The 17,563-nt window shown below is 46.9% G+C and overlaps 1 protein-coding gene across 1 annotated transcript in view; it reads left to right on the forward strand.

Moving 5' to 3' along the window:
* Positions 1–17,563, forward strand: part of celf6 (CUGBP Elav-like family member 6) — a 218,465-nt gene that overhangs the window by 10,369 nt on the left and 190,533 nt on the right. The window contains exon 2 of the mRNA XM_056412358.1: positions 12,539–12,621. Within this exon, the coding sequence (XP_056268333.1) occupies positions 12,539–12,621 (83 nt within the window). The remainder of the gene's footprint in view (positions 1–12,538; positions 12,622–17,563) is intronic.

The raw sequence follows: 17,563 nt of genomic DNA on the forward strand, positions 1-17,563 counted from the left end.
CATTTTACATCCACTAGAGGGCGATCTGAGGCGGGACGACGTGCCATTGGCTACAGAAAAAAACTAATTTACAGATTGAGCCACGCATTAACCCGAATCTGTGTGTTGCGATCCACAAATAAATATATATGAATCCACAAACAAATAGACACATCCACACAGAAATACATAAATATACTTGTGATTTCTCTTCTACGTTTTTATAAATTGTAATTTATTTCCGTGTGCATTGGAATATATTTATGAGTTGTTCTCTGTGCATTTGTAAATGTAATATATTTATGAATCTTTCTCTACGCATTTGTGAATCTTCGTCTTTTCATTTGATGTGCAAGTGTGGAGCGATCCTCAAACAAATACACATATATACACAAGAAAATTGAAAAATCCCCACCTTAAAGTTACGTAACACGGTGACAGTCCTTAAAGTTACGTAACACGGTGACAATCCTTAAAGTTACGAAATACAGTGACAGTCCCTAAAGTTACGTAACACGGTGACAGTCCCTAACGTTACGTAACACGGTGACAGTTCCTAAAGTTACGTAACACGGTGACAGTCCCTAACATTCCGTAACACAGTGACAGTCCCTAACGTTACGTAACACGGTGACAGTTCCTAAAGTTACGTAACACGGTGACAGTCCCTAACATTCCGTAACACGGTGACAGTCCCTAACGTTACGTAATACGGTGACAGTCCCTAAAGTTACGTAATACGGTGACAGTCCCTAAAGTTACGTAACACGGTGACAGTTCCTAAAGTTACGTAACACGGTGACAGTCCCTAACATTACGTAACACAGTGACAGTCCCTAAAGTTACGTAATACGGTGACAGTCCCTAAAGTTACGTAACGCGGTGACAGGTGTCCTCTCTCCTCATGTCCTCTCTAACAATAAAGACATATATTTTAAATGAAATATATTTTGTGTGTGTATGTTTCACCTTCCTGAAAAAAGGAAAATTATCAAAATTAAATGAAAAAATAAAAAAGTACACAGTATTTCATTAAACTTCAACGTGAACATGATTTTTTTTTAAAGAAAGAAAAGTGGTTTAGGGCTCTGGAAGAGGAGCGGCAGCGACAGCCTACAGTTCCCAGAAGCCTTTTCTGTGCCCCCCCCCCCCTCCCTCGGCTCTCGTCCCACGCTGCGTTGTGTTTTTCCTCGACGTCGTCACGGTAACCGCCTCATGGTTCTGGAGGTCGCGGTTCAAAGGGAGAGTGTCGCCGGGTGTCGGGTTGGCGATGGGTGCTGTGTGTGCTGGGTACCACCAGCACGTCTGAGTGTGTGTGTGTGTGTGTGTGTGTCTCCTTAGGGGCCGCCGCCGCCCGGTACAGAGCCGCGGTGTGAGCGGGGTCACCGCCGTCAGCGCTCACCCGCCAATGAAAGATGTCACCTTTATTTTTATTTTTGTCAAGGAATTATTTATTGATGCATATTTAATAAAACTTAAAAAAAGGAAAAAAAGTTTCCGTAGGGAAAAAGTTTCATTTTTTAGGATTTCTGAGGATTAAAAAAATAATTCTGCTTCACGAGACAGAATGCGTATTTGTGTTTTGCATTCATGGAAATGAAAAACAATAATCTGGCGTGTGACCGAGCGTCGTCGCTCCGGGTTTTAATGCAACCTTCAGGAACACAGCGTGAAAAATTGTTTAATTTTGCTGAGTCCGTTTCATTATTATAGAAAACAAACAAAAATCCAAACAATGCAGCATCATAAACAGGGAACATGTGAGGGAGTCATATATTAAATACATAAATGTGTATCGCGTTATTTTCTCCGAGGGTTTAAAGATATTAACTTCAGAGAGACGCGTTCTCTGTGATGTGAATTCCATTTTAATGTCATAGATATTTGTTGGGGTTATAGCGTTTAAGGGTCTCGTAGTTGCGGCTCACGGAGATTTGGAATTACGAAATATCTGAACTGACGTCACGTGGTACATTTAAAATACAGACGTTCCTCAAGCAGCCAATGAAAAGCCAGAGCTCTCCACGAGGTCACATGATGAGGGAAACGGCTTCCATTATTTTATTTTTGTATAATCTCTGATATGTTTTGTGCTCTTCTTTCACAATCTTTATATTTGAGACATTTAGTTTTTGACGGTGATGAACGCTGGACTCCATCAGAGGGAGGCCGTGGTCTTTATGATGAGATGTTTGGGCTGAAGGTGCGTTCACACCAAAAGCAAAACTATTTTTCGCGTCGCCCAAAACGCGTGAGTTTACTCGCTCGACCGTTCACCGTGTTCTCACCATGAGCGTCGAGACGCTCCGCGAGGGCGGGGCTTATCTCCGTGTCTCGTCTCCGTAGAGACCGTTATCATCTCCTTCATCCACCATGAATAACTAACCACGAGTTCTGCTTTATATTTGTTGTGGACATCCCACACACTAACGCCCTCGTGTTTGGGTTCATGACATTATATCATATATATATACAGGGTTTTTCCTGCATAGAGAAAATTTGGGCCCGCGCCTTAGCCGTTTTCCCGAACGCCTATGACAAATCCCGAGCGCCTAAGGCAAAAAAAGTCTGCGATGGAAAAATAAAAAAAAATAAAAACCTGTGTTCATCACGTGCATGTCAGCGAATATGTTCTCAATAGTATGTTTCAAGTCGGCTACAGCCGAACCCTCGTTCTGTTTGGATCAATAGTAATCGAGTTGATAAGCGCGTCTTCTTGTCTGATCAATACGCAACTGTGAGGCGAATGGACAGAGCGGCCAGCTGCTGATCACTCACCAGCCCGGTTTTGGGTTAGCTGAAGGATTTACGTGAAAACATCCGGTTTTGCAAAGTTAGCGGAAAGAACCACGTGAAACAACATCCGTTTTTCAAAATAAGATGTCGACAAATCATACACTAACATATAAAAGTAAACAATGAACTGATTTTGTATCTTTAGAGATCGTTTCTGAGATTTAGCTTAAATTATGCTAACATTAAAACATAACGGCGCCTCGGTGGTGTCGATTGCACACCCCGCCTTAAAAAGTTATTTTACTGTACCAAGGAAGAGTTTATAAAAATAAGTCAGACTTTTGTATGTTAAGAAAAGTCCTGTTTATAGATTTCCCCAAGAGTTCCAGGAAATGAATAATGCAGATGTGTTCCATACATATCTGAAATCCCCTACATAGCAATCAAACAATTTTAATGTATCAATTAGGACATTTTTCAAAGTAAAAGTCCTAAATGTTTAAATAAATCTGTAATTTCTTTAATGTTTGAGTTGCTTTATATATGTATTTCCTCATAGTCCTAGGAAATAATGCTACACAATAAATAGAATGCTTCAATCGACACCGTGATCGGTGATCGGTATTATCGGATCGGCAGATACTGATTTCAGTGATCAGTGATCGGCACCAAAAAACCTGATCGGTGCATCTCTAATTGTCAATCTATTAGCCGATCTATTTTAATCTAAAGTTGAAGCAAAATGATTTCCTCAAGCATTGCCTCCATTATTTATGTGAAAAAAAGAAAAAGAAATACATAGATGTCTGCTAATTCCGGTGACATGGTAATATAGACCGTAATTAGAAAAAACAATTTTTTTGGGAGCACCGAAGACCCATTTTGACCCAGGAAAAACCCTGATATATATATATATATGACATTATATCATATATATATATATATCTTTATATATATATATATTCATGACATCACCAGTAGGCTCACTCAGCTCGGTCACTTTCACCGATGAAGTCACTGTTACGTCTGAAAGACTTCCGCTTCCAGCTTTGAGAGAGAACTCAAGAGCCGATTGGCCCGAGTTGCGAGATGACGCCTCAAAGTTGAAATATTTCAACTCGGGGCGAAAATTGGAAACGCGTCGGCCACATCGCGTCGCCCCAAATGCGCCGCCCAGGAAAATTCAAGATTCAAGATTCAAGATGTTTTATTTGTCACATACACACACAGGGTGTGCAGTGAAATGAAAGTGGCAATGCTCAGCAGGAATGTGCAAGGGCAACAAGTACACACTATTTACAATAAAAAACAACACAATATTTACAGTAAGTGTGTGTGTGTGTGTGTGTGTGTGCCTAAGAGGGGCAGTTGTGTGGGTCTATGTGGGGGTCCTGGTGAGGTCGGAGTTCACAGTCCTGATGGCCTGAGGAAAGAAACTCCGTCTCAGTCTCTCTGTTCTTGCAGCGTGACTACGGAGGCGCCTGCCTGACCGCAGCAGCTGAAACAGTCTGTTGTTGGGGTGGTGAGGATCCTTCATGATCCTGCCGGCTCTGGTTCTGCACCTCCTGGTGTACAAGTCCTGCAGGGTGGGAGTGTAGTTCCAATAGTGCGTTCAGCCAACGCACTACTCTCTGCAGAGCCTTCCTGTCCTGAGCGGAGCAGTTGCCAAACCAGGCTGTGATGCTTCCTGTCAGGACGCTCTCTACAGCTCCAGAGTAGAAGGACTGAAGGATCCTCTGGGAAACTTTAAATTTCCTCAGCTGCCTGAGGTGGTAGAGGCGCTGCCTTGCCTTTCTCACCAGAGTGTCTGTGTTCGTTGACCATGTCAGATCCTCGGTGATGTGGACTCCCAGGTATTTATACCGCTCACCCTCTCCACAGTAGTCCCGTTAATCCCCAGTGGTGAGTACGTCCTCTGTTGTTGTACCCTCCTAAAGTCCACAATCAGCTCCTTAGTTTTGGTGACATTCATGATGAGGCTGTTGTCCTGGCACCAGAGTGACAGATCAGCAACTTCCTCCAGGTAGGCCTTCTCGTCGTTGTCGGAGATCAGGCCCACCACCACTGTGTCATCCGCAAACTTGATGATGGTATTGGAGTTGAACCTGGCCACACAGTCATGTGTGTACAGGGAGTACAGTAGGGGCTGAGGACGCAACCCTGGGGGATCCTGTGTTCAGGGTGAGGGGTTTGAGGTGTGTCTGCCCACCCTGACCACCTGTGGCCTGGCGGTCAGGAAGTCCAGGATCCAAGCACACAGGGGTGTTCAGTCCCAGCTCAATCAGCTTGCCGGCCAGTCTGGAGGGGACTATGGTGTTGAAAGCTGAACTATAATCAATGAACAGCAGTCTCACATAGCCCCCTCTCTGGCTGTCCAGATGAGAGAGTGTGGTGTGCAGTACCTGGGAGACAGCATCATCCGTGGATCTGTTTGGGCGATAAGCAAACTGCAGCGGGTCCATGGAGGAAGGGAGGAAGGCGCAGATGTAGTCCTTTATCAGCCTCTCAAAGCATTTCATGACCACCGAGGTGAGGGCCACCGGTCGGTAGTCATTCATACATGCTGGAGAAGCATTCTTGGGCACAGGGACAATAGTGGATCTCTTGAAGCAGGCGGGGACCACGGACTCAGCCAGGAAGAGGTTGAATATTGTGGTGAACACTGGAGCTAGCTGGTTAGCACAGGTCTTCAGTACTCGCCCAGATATGCCATCTGGACCTGCAGCTTTCCTGGTGTTCACCCTCAACAGAGCCCTCCTCACACTGTGCTCGGTCACAGAGAGTGTGTGTTCATCCCCAGCGGTAGAACTCATCTCGGCTACGCTAACGGTGTTGTTGTTAGCCGGCGAGCTAGCGCTGTTGTTGCTAGCCTCAAACCGTGCATAAAATGAGTTCAGGTCGTCCGCTAGGGATGCGTCGGCACTCACCATTGCGCGGGGTCTGCTCTGGTAGTCTGTGATAGTCCGTAGCCCCTGCCATAGGCGCCTGGTGTCGCGCTGCTCCATCTGTGATTCCACTCTGTCTCGGTACCTCCTCTTGGCCTTCTTCACCGCCTCCTCAGTCCATAGACCGCTGCCTTGTACTCGTCCATGTTGCCGGATACAAGACCGGAGTTATAGGCAGCAGTACGGGCGTTCACAGCTTCACGGATGGATCTATCAACCCACGGCTTTTGGTTAGGAAAGACCCTAACTTTTACCGTGGGGACGATGGTGTCCGCTAGCGTTGCTATGAGGCTCATTGCTACTTCCGCAAACTCGCTGACGTCACTGGAACTGGATTGGATCATGTCCCAGTCGGCGACACGCAGAGCGTCCTGTAGCTCAGCCTCTGATTGGTCAGACCACCGCTTCGTTCCTCGTCACTACCGCTTCCGCGATCTTTTCCGGTACTCCGGAAGCAAGAAAATGGCGGCATGGTCCGATTTGCCGAACGGAGGGAGAGAGACAGCCTTGTAGCCTCTCTTGAATGGCGTATAGCAGTGGTCCAACGTTCTTTCCCCTCTGGTAGCACACGTAATGTGCTGGTGAAAGTTCGGCATGACTTTTTTTAGGTTTGCCCTATTAAAGTCCCCAGCCACCACCACAGCCGCGTCGGGATACTTGTTCTGATGCCGACATAATTCAATTCAATTCAGTTTATTTGTATAGCCCAATTTCACAAATTACAAATTTGTCTCGGAGTGCTTTACAATCTGTACACATAGACATCCCTGCCCCAAAACCTCACATCGGACCAGGAAAAACTCCCAAATAACCCTTCAGGGGGAAAAAAAGGGAAGAAACCTGGAGGAGAGCAACAGAGGAGGATCCCTCTCCTAGGATGGACAGATGCAATAGATGTAATGTGTACAGAAGGACAGATTTAGAGTTAAAATACATTCAATGAATATGACAGAGTGTATGAATAGTTCATAGTAGGCATATTCCACGATGGAGACCTCCACGATCCATCAGGCAGATGGCGGTGGGGAGGAGGAGGGCGGAGTCTCAACAGGACAGTGGCGTAGTCATGAGCAGGAATTCCACGACCCAGACGATCCATCAGGCAGATAGGATCTATGCGGTCTCATAGGGTCCGATGACCCCATGAGACGTAAAGTCAAAAGGACTTCCGGGGAGAAAGCAGAGTTAGTAACGTGTGATTGAGAGATGAAAATTCATCCTTAAGGAGAGAAAAAGAGGAGATAGGTACTCAGTGCATCCTAAAACGTCCCCGCAGCTATAAGCCTATAGCAGCATATCAAGGGGCTGGACCAGGGCAAACCTGATTCAGCCCTAACTATAAGCTCTGTCAAAGAGGAAGGTCTTAAGTCTACTCTTAAACGAGGTGACTGTGTCTGCCTCCCGGACTGAAATTGGAAGCTGGTTCCATAATGAGGAGCTTGATAACTAAAGGCTCTGGCTCCCATTCTACTTTTTAAGACTCTAGGAACTACAAGTAGTCCCGCATTTAGTGAGCGTAGCTCTCTAGTGGGGCAATATGGTACGACAAGCTCCTTAAGATATGATGGAGCATCACCAATCAAGGCTTTGTAGGTTAAGAGAAGAATTTTAAAAGTGATTCTTGATTTTACTGGGAGCCAGTGCAGAGCAGCTAGTGCAGGAGTGATGTGATCTCTTTCTTAGTTTGAGTGAGAACACGAGCTGCAGCATTCTGGATCAACTGGAGGGACCTAAGAGATTTATTGGGGCAGCCTGCTAATAAGGAGTTGCAGTAATCCAGTCTCAAGTAACGAACGCTGAACCAATTTTTCTGCATCTTTTGAGACAAGATGTGCCTGATCTTTGAAATATTACGTAGTTGAAAGAATGCAGTCCTTGAGATTTGCTTTACGTGGGAGTTAAAGGACAAGTCCCGATCAAAGATAACGCCAAGATTCTTTACAGTGGTGTTGGATGCCAGGGCAATGCCGTCTACAGAATCCACATCACCAGATAATTGATCTCTGAGGTGCTCAGGGCCGATTAAAATTACTTGGTTTTGTCTGAGTTTAACATCAAGAAGTTGCAGGTCATCCATGTTTTATGTCTTTAAGACATGCTTGAATTTTACAGAGTTGGTTGCTCTCCTCTGGTTTTATCGATAAATATAGTTGAGTGTCATCTGCATAACAATGAAAGTTTATGGAGTGTTTCCTGATAATATTGCCCAAAGGAAGCATGTATAAGGTAAATAAAATTGGTCCAAGCACAGAACCTTGTGGAACTCCGTGATTAACGTTGGTGGTTATCGAGGCGTCATCGTTTACAAATACAAACTGAGATCGATCTGATAAATAGGATTTAAACCAAATTAGTGCCGTGCCTGAAATGCCAATCGACTGCTCCAGTCTCTGTAACAGGATGTCATGGTCAATGGTGTCGAATGCAGCACTAAGGTCTAACAAGACCAGGACAGAGAGGAGTCCTTTATCTGCTGCCATTAAGAGGTCATTTGTAATTTTCACCAGTGCCGTCTCGGTGCTGTGGTGTTTTCTAAATCCTGATTGAAATTTCTCAAATAAACTATTATGATGTAGAAAGTCGCACAACTGATTTGCGACCACTTTCTCAAGGATCTTGGAGAGGAAGGGAGGTTAGAGATCGGTCTGTAGTTAGCCAATACCTCTGGATCCAGAGTGGGCTTCTTCAGGAGAGGTTTAATAACAGCCACCTTGAAGGAGTGTGGTACGTGGCCTGTTAGCAGAGACACATTGATAATATCTAATAGAGAGCCGCCAATTAAAGGCAAAACGTCTTTAAGCAGCCTCGTCGGGATGGGGTCCAAGAGACAGGTAGGCGTGTTCAAGTAGAAACCGTTGAAAATAATTGGTCACGGTTGATAGGAGAAAATCCTCACATATACACCAGGGCATACAGCGGTTTCCAAGGCCATTCCACTTGAGGACAGATTGGCACTGGTTATGGGCAAGAGATTATTAATCTTGTCCCTAATAGTTAAAATCTTTTCATTAAAGAAGTTCATAAAGTCATTACCACTAAGGTTTATAGGAATGCTCGGCTCCACAGAGCTGTGACTCTCTGTCAGCCTGGCTACAGTGCTGAAGAGAAACCTGGGGTTGTTTTATTTTTTCTATTATTGATGAGTAATAGGCTGCTCTGGCATTACGGAGGGCCTTCTTATATGTTTTAAGACTATCTCGCCAAACTAAGCGGGATTCTTCGAGATTAGTTGAACGCCATATGCGTTCAAGCTTTCGTGACGTTTGCTTCAGTTTGCGGGTCTGAGGGTTATACCAGGAGCAAACCTCCTCTTCCTCACTGTCTTCTTCTTCAGAGGGCTATCGAGTCCAGTGTCATTCTCAGAGAGCCTATGGCACTGTCAACAAGATGATCAATCTGGGACGGACTAAAGTTAGACCAGGAGTCCTCTGTTATATTGAGACGTGGTATCGAATCAAATACAGAAGGAATCGCTTTAAATTTAGCTACAGCACTATCAGTTAGACATCTAGTGTAAAAACTTTTGACTAACGGAGTACACTCCGGTAGTATAAATTCAAAAGTTATGAGGTTGTGGTCTGACAGAAGAGGATTCTGTGGGAAGACGTTCAAATGCTCAATGTCAACGCCATAAGTAAGAACAAGATCAAGCGTGTGGCCAAAGCTGTGAGTGGGTTTCTGTACTCTGACAGAAGCCAATCGAGTCCAACAAGGAGATGAATGCAGCACTAAGGCAATCATTATCAACATCCACATGGATATTAAAATCTCCAACAATAATAACTTTATCGGTTTTAAGAACCAAACTTGATATAAATTCTGAGAATTCAGATATAAACTCTGAATATGGACCTGGTGGCGGTACAGAATCACAAATCGAATTGGCTGTAGTGTTTTCCAGGTTGGATGTGAAAGACTAAGAACAAGGCTTTCAAATGAGGTGTAGTGTAATTTTGGTTGAGGATTAATTAATAGGCTCGATTCAAAGATGGCTGCTACTCCACCTCCTCGACCGGTGCCTCGAGGAATGTGAGTATTAATATGACTTGGAGGAGTCGATTCATTCAGGCAGACATATTCTTCATGGCTCAGCCAGGTTTCAGTTAGGCAACATAAATCAATGTGATTATCTGATATTAAATCATTCAGTAACACAGCTTTAGATGACAGAGATCGAATATTTAGGAGACCACATTTAATAGACCTATTTTGTTGCACTGCTGAAATAATTGTGTTAACTTGTATAAGGTTATTGTGTACGACTCCTCTTCTGCTTACTTTTGATTTATTTAATTGAAGTGGCCGTGGGACAGACACAGTCTCTACTCTAAAGTCAAGGGTGGGTAACTGCTTGAATGGAAGAGCAGAGAAGGGTGTTAAACTACAACTCTGCTCCCGGTTCCTGATCTGAACCCTGGGTTGTCATAGATTAAGTCCGGTGATCAACTTGGTCATATTCGCAGAAATGAGACGCTCCGTCCAACGTGGGATGAATGCCGTCTCTCCTCATCAGATCAGGTTTTCCCAGAAAGTCTTCCAGTTGTCTACGTAGCCCACATTATTCGCTGGGCACCACCGACAGCCAGCGGTTGAAAGACGACATTCGGCTATACAATTCGTCTGTCTGCAAATTTGGGAGAGGGCCAGAGAAAATTACGGTGTCCGACAACGTCTTGGCATAAGCACACACCGATTCCACATTAATTTTAGTGAGTTCCGAGCGGCGGGCTCGGCGTCATTACCACCGGCGTGTATTACAATCTGACTGTATCTCCGCTTATCCTTAGCCAGCAGCTTCAAACAAGACTCCACGTCGCCCGCTCTGGCCCCGGAGGCACACGACTCTGGTCCGTGGCTTCGCTATTTTCACGTTCCTGACTATAGAGCTCCCGATAACCAGGGTGTGTTCCTCAGCGGGTGTGTCGCTGAGCAGGAAAACTGGTTCGAAACGTGAAGTGGTTGGTGCACAGCGGGCTTCTGTGTAGACTTACGACTCCTGCGAACAGTTACCCAACCATCCGGCTGCACGGTTACCGCGGGCACAGCTAACAGCTGACTGTAGCTCCGCGCCGACTACGGGAGAGGGCGGGCTAACTAGCATAGCTGTCTGAGCTTCGATAGCGCGGAGCCGTGCATCTAACCCACTTAGACCTGCCTCCAACCTAGCAAATAAACTACACTTGTTGCATGTATCGTTATCATTAAGGGAGGCAGGGGGATAACTATACATGAGACACACTGAGCAAGAGGGAGCGGGAGGGAGAGAAGAAGAAGTCATGCTCGCTGTTGAGCTGGCAACCAAAGCTTACCGGAAGAGTGAGATGATGCGTTCAGGAGCAGCTGGGAAAATCAGACTGCACATGACTTATCGGACCTAACACATCATGTAGGTCCGATAGTGCTACGTCGGTGTCCGCTTGTGGTGGAATGTAGACGGCTGTGGTGATGACCGAGCTGAACTCCCGGGGAAGGTAGAATGGACGGCATGAGATCGTCAGATGTTCCAGGTTCGGCGAGCAGGAACGAGAAAGAGTCTTAATGTCCTTGGGGTCGCACCACTTGTTGTTAGTCATGAAGCAAACCCCTCCACCCTTAGATTTACCAGACTCTTCCGTTCTGTCTGCACGGAAAACAGAGAAGGACTCGGTTGGGCATATGACTCGATCCGCACCAGCGGGTCAGCCATGTTTCCGTCAGACAAAAGATATTACAGTCCCTCATGTCCCGTTGGAATCTGATCCTTGCCCTAACATCATCCAGCTTATTTTCCAGAGACTGGACGTTAGCAAGAAGGATGCTGGGCAGAGGTGGGCGGTGGGCTTGAACTCTCAGTCTGTTCCGAATTCCGCTCCGTTTCCCTCGATGTTTTCGTCGTCTCCCCGTAGTAGCGGCTCCACTGTTGTTGTTGTGGTTCGCTCGTACGATCTCCGCCGGCCACGCTGGATCGATGGAAAAAGTGGACAAAACCCCTTGTTTTGCGCAAAAGTTTATGTCCAAAAGTGTGCTGCGGTCGTATGCTGTTAGTGCCGATGTGTTTGTGGCAAAGAAAATATTTAAAAAAAACACAAAAACTAAAAGAGCGCACAATCTCCGCGGAGCTACCTCGACGGCGTCTGGACACAGCCGCGCCAAAATATCCCGTCTATCGCAGCCACACGCGTCTGTACGTTGACTTTTCATGGGATTCGCTTTTGGTGTGAACGCAGCTTCACAGCCAGACCCTCTGGTTCTGTGTTCACTGTCTGGTTCTGTGGTGTTGTCTGTCACTCACCTGGTCTCTCGTTTCAGACTCCTCCCCCTTGTGTGCCGCCCTCCTGTGTGATTGCAGACCCCGCCCTCGTTGTTCCCACCTGTGCCTCGTTCCCCTGTGTATTTAGTCTGTGTCGACCTCTTGTCTGTGTCGGTTCGTCTCTAAATGTTTGCCAGTAAAGAACTTTGTTTTCCTCCAATCTGACGACCTCGTCTCTACGGTCTGCTACTGAGTCCTTCCCGTGGCTCCCCGCCAAGTCGTGACAGTTTGTGTCTTTATTCCACAAACTTCTTGATTATGCGTAAATGTAGTGTTGCTGATGAACTAAGTGGGCGGGGATTAGAGGAGGAGTTTCTATTGGTGGGAGGTCACGGTGAGGGGGGCGGCAGTTTCCTGGTTTCATGAGCAAAACAAAAAAATTATTTACTTACAAAAAACGAGAAATTTGCTCTCAAAACTTAATTTTTTGTTTGTGGAATAAAGACAAAAATCTAACTTCAGACTGAACAGGTGTTCTTCATGTCAGGAATGGTGGTTGTCTGTGTATTAAAGCAATCTCTCTCCCCTCCCTCCTTTCTTTCTCCCCTCCCCCTCTCTTCCCTCCTCCCCCCCCCCTCTCCCTCTCCAGGATGTGCCTTTCTAACTTACTGCGCCCGAGAGTCCGCCCTGAAGGCCCAGAGCGCCCTCCATGAACAGAAGACTCTGCCCGGGGTAAGTGGCCCTGATCCGCCCTCTGTCACAGGCTGGGGCCCCTGGGGGCCGCCCCAGCCTGGCATGGGAAGCCTCCATTAACATAGGGGTTATATCACACACACACACACACACACACACACACACACACACACACACACACACACAGGGACACACACACAAGGACATGGAAACAGATGGAAAGAGTCAATCCTTCTTCCTCAGCCTCTTTTTCTTGCTGTCAGACCGTCTTTCTGTGTCTCTCACCTACACACACACACACGCACACACACACACACACACATGCACACACCCGCGCTCGCGCTCAGACACTTAAAGAGTGTGAGTGGCCTCGCTCACCTTGCAGTGTCTCCCGCACTAATCACCTGTTGGAGGCGCCGTCCTTCCCCTGTCCTCTCACAATATGGCCGCCGCCGCAGACACTAATTGCCTCGAGGAATTCAACTCTCATTATCACATGTAATCAAACAGTAAGTATAAACAATCTTTTTTTTACATTTTTTTTTTATCATCTATATCACCATCTGGTGTCTTTTGTTCTAAAAAAAAAAAAACTGTATATTATTTTTGTTCTTCCTTTTCTTCTATCGGGATGCCGTTGGCGCGGGCGATGGGAGGGGGGGGGGGACTTATTTTTTCTCAATTAAAATAATGGCCTCTTCAAACAACACAGGTATAGAGCCTCTACCCGGTGGTCGTGGTGCGGGGCTCTTAAGCTCACCCAGGAGGAGACCCTCAATCTGGGATCAGCATGAGCTGCTGCTGTGCACACAGACACACACACACACACACACACACACACACACACACACACACCTTTCCTTTCACCATGAACCGCGACCCCCTCCCAGGTTGAGGTTTGTTTTTAATCAGAGCCTCAGGAGATCCGTCTGAGACGACCGGCGGCTCTGATTGGTTCGGGGCTACTCACGTCGTCCTCGCCGCCGGGTTCATCAGCAGCTTCCACTTCACTCCGTGTCACGGTCACTTCACCTGAGCGCCGTGCACACAGGTAGAGTCCCGAGAAGAGGGTCCCCCCCCCCCTCCCCCCCGCAGCTTCGTAAGGATGCTCCCGTCTCTCGTTATCGAGCTTCTTGTTTGCATTCTGTCCATAACGAGGTTAATGGCGTGTCCTGGGGGGGGGGGGGGGAGAGAGAGGGGGGGAGGGGTGTAAACGTTTCCCCGGCACATGTCACAGCGGGGGGGGGGGGGGGGGGCTGCAATCTCGGACCGAGCGCCGGCTGCATGCTGAGGGCTAATGAAGATGTGCGTGTGTGTGTGTGTGTAGGTGTGTGTGTGTGTGTGTGTGTGTGTGAGAATGAAGAGTTGGAGGGGAAAGAGAGAAGTGATGCTTCTGGACGAGCTTCGTTGCCGTGGTGACCGGATGCTCCTCAGATGCTCCTCAGATGCTGCGTCATGTGACGCCGTCTCTCTCACGAGATGAAACACCTGAAAAACAAAATAATAATAAAATGGCTCTCCTCCTCGCCGTCGCCATGTCGACACGCCTCTCTCCTCTGATCACCTTTGACCTTTGACCTTCGCCCCGCCGTGTTTCTGACGGTTCCCCTGACGGAGGAGACTGACGGAGGAGGCGTGTCTACATCCGCCTCACCGCTCGTTCCCCGTCTCCTGATTGGCTGTGAATCTTAATTCCTTTAACTCCTCGTGCTGCGTACGCACGCCGCTCGCCTCGCCGCCGGGAGGACCCGAGGCGAGCGGCGTTCACGCCGCATGATGAGTTGCGTGTAAAGAGCGTGGCGAGCTCTCGCCGGCGTCCCCGCCGCCTCCGTCGGTCCGGTCGATGGAGGACCCCTCTCACGTCACCTGGGGACTCACACCCCAAGAGATACACGTTGACAACCCCAAAATACAGTCTGAGACGCGTTCAGGGCACAGGTGTGTTTCTGAGGTTTGACCAGAAGTTTATGACGGGAAACAGGAAAATAATCTAAAAAATAACAATTAAAAGCCAAAACATGCAGAACTTATTTACGACCGGCAAACCAGGGAACACAGAAGCAAAACAGGCAGAATAGGGGCAACTAAAGAGGCAAATTAGGGGCAGCTAATCAGGCAAAAAAGGAAGCAAAACAGGCAAAAAAGAGGAAGAAATACAGGCAGAATAGGGGCAGCTAAACAGGCAAAATCCCATGACAGAATAACTCAAACCTCGGGTCCCGTGGCCAAAGGAGCATTCAGGATCCACTAAATAAAAACAGAGAAAGTAAGAATTATATTTGCTGTTAAAGCACCAACATGTTTTTTAATAAACAGCAGCCTCCCAACAAGAAGCCATTGTAGCCGGGAACCTTCAAATGAACGCCGCCTCTTCCTCACAGGGCCACTCCTCTTCTTCCTCACAGGGCCACTCCTCCTCTTCCTCACAGGGCCACGCCTCCTCTTCCTCACAGGGCCACTCCTCCTCTTCCTCACAGGGCCACTCCTCCTCTTCCTCACAGGGCCAATTAGCTCCGCCGTGGTCTCGTGTAACGAAGATGCTAATTGGGCGCTACTGAAGCCCAAAAAGCCAATTAAAATGTTTCTTGGGAGAGAAGAGACCCCTCTTCTCTTTGTCTCTCATTTACTCCCCCCCCCCCCCCCCCACGCCTTCTCCATACCTAATCATCCTTTTTAACCACTTGCATTGCCCCACCCTTCTTCTTCTTCTTCTTCCTCTCCACACTTCCTCTGTGTGTCGCGCTGAGTTTCATCCTCATACGCTTCATTTCACGGAGAGCTTTCTGTGAAGGGGGGCGGGGGGGGGGTAGTCCTTTGTTTTCTGGGGTGATGACGAAGCAGCCGAGCGGCAACGGTGAAGAAGAACTTTACCGACTCCGACTTTCTGAAGTGTTCCGCTTCGCGTTTGAAAGGGAAAGCTCAGAGACGTCAGCTTCCACCAAACGGAGTCAAAAAGGTTTCTTGGGGGGTTTTGGCTTCAGAGGCTGACACACCAGAAATGGGTCATGGGGAATGTTGCGCAACACCGGTGTTATGTGTCACCGGCGAGGCCCGAAGCATCCGGGTCTCTGGAACAGACGTGTTCGTCGGGGACTCACAGTGAGGATGAGCAATAAGCAAGTTCTGTTTTAAAAAAAAATCATAATTTAGCGTGTCTGAATACAAAGCAAGCTTCTTTTTCATTCATTTGTGTTGTTATTAACCCTTTCAGACCAAATTCTAGAACATTTTAATCAACATCAGCACAAATATTGATGCTGTACATCAAATTAACCCTTTAGCCCCAAGTCCCCGAAATGCGATAGCACCGAGCTACGTGTCGCTAGGTCCGGAAACTTTGAGTGGCCGACTCTTGACAAAATTAGGATTATGATATTTGAATTATTATTTCAGTTGGTGTTTGAGTTGTGTTGAAATGGATCTCTGATACCTGTAGCCCAGGTTGTGTTCCTTAATTTGATGTACGCCGGGGGGGGGGGGGGGCGGGGTTGATATATATATATATAAAATGCTTATATATATATATATATATAAGAATTTTTCCTTCTACCTTTTCAGTCTTTCTGTTTTGTAGAATAAATAGAATAATATTGTATTGTATTGCAACGATTGACTGAATAAAATACACAACAACAACAACACACAATCCGGGGATGCATTCGGCGTCTCCCGGTGGACCGGGATATTGTGCAATTCTTTTAAAAATGTAGTTCCATCTGATGGGATTTTCCAACCTTGGAGAACTTGAAATGTTAAACCTGGCTGAACATCGTGGAACACCTGGCTGTTCTTCACTGGTCCATGTGGGCGGGGGGGGGGGGGGGATAGTGAGAGAGCCTTCAAGCAGCCCATACAGATGGGAGCCCGGCGGCACCGGACAAATGGGCAGGAACAGATGGAGCTGTCCAGAGGCTGCGGGGGGGGGGGGGGGTCCATTCCTCCTCCGCTCACCAGGAGGTGGCTTCATGAAGACGTTCGTGACGTTTCCTCCTAAATGAGATCCGTTCCATGCGGAGCGTTCAACACGTGTGTCTCGCCCCATGGGCAGTGAGAGAGGATTACACTCTCGTCCCTGATTGGCTCTTTGATTCGACTCCCATTGGACGGAGAGGTGGCCAAAGAAAAGCTCAAATCCTAAAGCTAAAAGGTTAAAGGCTGGATGACCCCGATGGACGTTCTACAACGGGTCTCGACTCTCAGTCATTCTATTGGTTAGTTGTAAGTATATATTTTTAATTAAATTAAATTAAGTACATTTATTTTTAGCACTTATCACAGACAAAGTGTCACAAAGTGCAGTTACAGAAGTCAACTAACACTATTTGTATATATAATATATAATAACAGGCCACAAGTACAACACACTGTAAAAGAAAACAAAATAAAACCAATAAGAAAAATAAATAAACAAAGGATATAAAAAGAAGGCCGTACAATATTTAATTTAACCTATTTAAATAATTATTATGAAATTAAGATGAACAGCGGCAACAGGTAGGAGGGGGAGGGGGAGAAAGAAAGAAAGAAAGAACAAGGAAGAAAGAGGAAGGCGATGAACTGATGAGTCACTACGAGAGAGAGAGAGAGAGAGGAGATCCATTCTTGCATAATTAAGGGCGAGCGTCACCGGGACAAACTCTTCCATCAGCGCGTCCAAAGGATTAACTGCCACGCTCCTCTTATCTCCCCCGTTTCGTTTAAGAAAGAAAATGACCTTGTGCTTGTTTACATGCTGATTAAAGACGGGGGGGGGGAGGGAGGGGAGAGAAAGTCAAACTGCAATCAGCAGAGTTGGTTATAGGTGAAGAGTCTCCAGCAGACTGAGTCACACACGATGTAGCAGCAGCTAACGAGCAACGAGTGGGCCTCACACACGGCGGGTGTGTGTGTGTGTGTGTGTGTGATATAAAGCATGTTTGGTGTGTGGGTGGTTCCATTAGTCGGCGTGCCTGTTTTTATTGCACTGGGAACAACTGCTGTT

The sequence above is a fragment of the Pseudoliparis swirei genome, chromosome 4 (assembly GCF_029220125.1).
Source record: "Pseudoliparis swirei isolate HS2019 ecotype Mariana Trench chromosome 4, NWPU_hadal_v1, whole genome shotgun sequence".
Lineage (NCBI taxonomy): Eukaryota > Metazoa > Chordata > Actinopteri > Perciformes > Liparidae > Pseudoliparis > Pseudoliparis swirei.